At 54.3% G+C, this 3,679-nt stretch overlaps 1 protein-coding gene across 1 annotated transcript; it reads right to left on the reverse strand.

Annotated features, from left to right (window-relative positions):
- Positions 1–2,476: 2,476 nt before the first annotated feature.
- On the reverse strand, positions 2,477–2,893 carry NANOS2 (nanos C2HC-type zinc finger 2). Its single transcript, XM_068527077.1, has one exon. It carries the CDS (start codon positions 2,891–2,893, stop codon positions 2,477–2,479), a length of 417 nt encoding a protein of 138 aa, XP_068383178.1.
- Between the last annotated feature and the right edge of the window lie 786 nt (positions 2,894–3,679).

A 3,679-nucleotide genomic window follows, 5' to 3' on the forward strand; every position in this document is an offset into this window, starting at 1 on the left:
GGTTCAACCTGCCGCACGTGCACGCCACAGCTCCGGGCTTAGGGCGTCCCTTTTGGCTATTGTTTGGGGGCCTTGGGGATCTCTGTTAAGGGCAGAGCTGCGTTTTTGGAAAAGGACCTGTGAGCAGAGGTCCTTAATGGGAGTCTCTGTTTTTTTCTCTGTGACTATGTGAGAGTGGAGCCCACTCACCTTTACAGATTGCAGAGTCTGAAAATGCACAATGAAGGTCAAACTCTCACCAAGGTCTGCAAGATTCTGAACTCTCTGCCTACGCTTTTCGCCTCTCTGAACAAGCCGGCCTCCTGCTTGTTCTGCAAACACACCAGATTCGATCCCACCTTAGGGCCTTTGAACTCACTGTCATCTCTGCCTGGAATGCCCTTCTCCTGGTTTCCTCAATTTATTTGGACTCTGCTCAAGTGTCACCTCCACAGAAAGGCCTCCCCTGACCACACCCCCACGTAAAACAGCCTCTCCTTCACTCTCCATCCCTTTACTCTGACTCCTTTTCCTTCACAGCACTTATCACCCACCTGACACATTATATATTTATCGCTTGATTGTCACTGCACCCCCATCCCCACTAGAATGTCAGCTCCACGAGGGCAGGAGTCTTGTCTGTTTTGCTCATCGCTGTACCTGCCAATACCCAGAACAGTGCCTGGCACAAAGTAGGAGCTCAGTAAATACGTGTGGAACAATGGAATAAAAGAAGCCCTGATTTTTTTTTAAATTAATTAATTAATTTATTTATTTTTGGCTGTGTTGGGTCTTTGTTTCTGTGCGAGGGCTTTCTCTAGTTGTGGCGAGCGGGGGCCACTCCTCATCACGGTGCGCGGGCCTCTCACTATCGCGGCCTCTCTTGTTGCGGAGCACAGGCTCCAGACGCGCAGGCTCAGTAGTTGTGGCTCACGGGCCCAGTTGCTCCGCGGCATGTGGGATCTTCCCAGACCAGGGCTCGAACCCGTGTCCCCTGCGTTGGCAGGCGGATTCTCAACCACTGCGCCACCAGGGAAGCCCCGAAGCCCTGATTTTACATGCAACATTTTGTGCATATGTGCGTTTCCCCGAGGTGGGGACCATACTTTTTGTCACCTCTCCAATGGAGTCTGGGAGCCTAAAGTTTAAGGACAACCATGAAGTCTGTCCTGGAAGACCTGGGCTCTAGCAGGCTGGGAGGGGACCCTGGACAGAGCCCTGGGAAGGACAGGGAAAGGGAATCTGGAGTCAAGGTGGAGGCTGGGACTTGGGGACCAGTCCATAGGTGACCTGTGTCAGAGGATGTAAGGGGGTCACATTCGTGGGAGGGACCCAGGTCTCCTTCCTGCTCTGCCTCCTGCTTCCCACGTTTTGGGCCAATTCGGATCCTCCCACCCTCCCTCCCCCAGCCTCGCAGGAAACAGACATAGCGATTTCAAAGACAACCAGAAACGCTTTTTATTTACTAGAGCTCAACACCCGGGCCCAGCCCTGAGCCAAAAACCGAACAACTTAAAATCTGACTGGGGCTTCTCTTTGCCCCTAAAATAAAATCTAGGCAGTTGCCATTCCCATCCGGGCATCCACACCCCTTTCCTGTGGGAGCTTCGTTGACTTAACTGTTGGAGAATGAAAAAATGGGAGGAAAAAAAAAAGGAACTTTACAAACTATGGTGATTTGGGGGCAGTTGGGAGATGGCGGAGAGACGCCCTCTCGCTGGGGAAAGGACCCATCGGTGATTTGCCGTGGTGGGCACCAGTGCCGTGAAACAGAATGAAAATGGGAAGAACAACCAGGGGGAGTTCAAGGGTATCGGCTTACCCGAAAGCTCTCCAGCCCCAGATAAGCCTGCGAAGACATGGTGCCCCTCAGGCGTGCCCCGTCCTTCCCCCAGCTCCTGATGGATGGGCTGCTGAGAGCAGGGAAGGACCCATCCGGCGCCGTCCATGATGAAACGGTGGGTCTGCCGGCGGCTGAAGGAGACGGAGAAGGCTGGTTTAAGTCAGAATCCCATCTTGAAGTTCTTGGGCTGGAAGGTCCAAGCCAGCCTGATTACAGCTCTCCAAATTCTGAAGGTTGGCCTGAGAGAGCACAGTGGGCTCCTGTAGGTCCAAGAGTCCAAGAATTCCACAAGGAATGGGACCCTGAGGGCTGAGAAGTCAAAGGGGCAGGGCTAGTGTCCCAGAAGAGTTAAAGATCCATGAACCGTGACCCAGAAGGAGCCACAGGGCTGTATGGTCCAAGGGGCAGGGGTCCTGCTGCACCAAGAATCCACAGACACCCCCAGGACAGAACCCCAAGGGCTGAGAGTTCCAAAGGGCAGGGCTGGCCTAGCTCCCCATAGCCTCCGTTGTTTCAGGATTCAGCAGGGATGGAGTTCTGGGGGTCAGACATTCCAGAGGGCTGGATGAGTCCGGGGAAGTGGGGGAGTCCAGGGACTTGGGAGGATTGAACCAGGAGGGCTGGGGGGTACAGGGGGTGGGCACCTGATGGTCCTCAGCGCTTGACCTTGCGGCCGGCCGAATTGCGCCCACTGCGGCGGTAGAGAGACTGCTGACCTCCGTTTAGCGGGCAGTACTTGAGTGTGTGGGCCTGGTCCCCCGTGGCCCCGCACAGGGGACACACGTAGTGCCGCAGGATGGGACACACCACCACGCCCTCTGGTGTCTTCAGCTGGTGCGAGGAGTACACGTGGCGAGACTCCCCGTTGTGTTTGCAAAAGTTACACAGGGTGACCAGCCCCCCGCTGGCCCCCCGCCCTCCCTGCCCCTGATCCAGCTCCAGCTGGGGCCCAGGTCTCGGCTCCCCGGTCCCTTGGGCCTCCGGCCCTTGCCCCCGACTCTGGATCAGTGCCAACACCACCCGGCTCAGGTTGAAGTAGTCCTTCCACATGTCGAAGGGTGGCAGCTGCATGGCATCCAGGTGGAGGTGGAGGTGGTGGGCAGCTGGAGAGAGGTGGGCTGGGGGCCCGGGGACAGGAGTAGCAGGTGTTTTTCTGGAGCAGAGAGGAACTACACCCCCGTTTATACTCCCCAAAGACCCTTCTAAGCAAAGGTGGAGCTTAGCATTTAAAGGGCCCACTCCTTACCCTTGATCCCTTCTGACTTTAATTCCCCATGGAGATCTAGAAGGGGGTCATTTCCCTTGTTGCTGGTCCTTGCTGGGCCTCCAAGGTGCTCCGTGACCTCTGGAAAGACCCTTCTCCCTGGGCCTCAGTTTCCCTATCCATTCAATAAAGCTGCATGTCTGAAAATTCCCCCAACCCCCATCCTCCTTTACTCCAAGGCTGGGAGTCTGCTGCCTCCATGTACTCCAGAGCCATTCCTAATCATAACAACAGCCCCTTACTATGAGCCAGACGTTGTGCTGCACAGTTACCTTCATGATCTGATCGAATTTTCACAACAACTCCATGTGGGTAACACAGTTCTGATCTCATTTTATAGACAAGTCACTAAAGCTCAGAGAGGAAAACTCAATGGCCCAGGGTCATATAACACGCAAGTGGCAGAGCTGAGGCTCTAACCCAGGGCCATACGACTCCAAAGCAAATGCTTTCCTACCTCTTTTGGATTAAAACCTCATTTTTCATCACATCTGGAACTAGGAGCCACTTATTCACCAAATATCTACTGAGTGCACACTATGGTGTTCAATGTTTTATAAAAATGATCTCTTTGAACCCCATAATCACTCAAG

Source organism: Eschrichtius robustus, chromosome 19 (assembly GCF_028021215.1).
Source record: "Eschrichtius robustus isolate mEscRob2 chromosome 19, mEscRob2.pri, whole genome shotgun sequence".
NCBI classification, from domain to species: Eukaryota; Metazoa; Chordata; class Mammalia; order Artiodactyla; family Eschrichtiidae; genus Eschrichtius; species Eschrichtius robustus.

Bases quoted from the DNA above. Each gene is read 5' to 3' on its own strand.
- NANOS2 (XM_068527077.1), bottom strand. From the start codon at position 2,893: ATGCAGCTGCCACCCTTCGACATGTGGAAGGACTACTTCAACCTGAGC.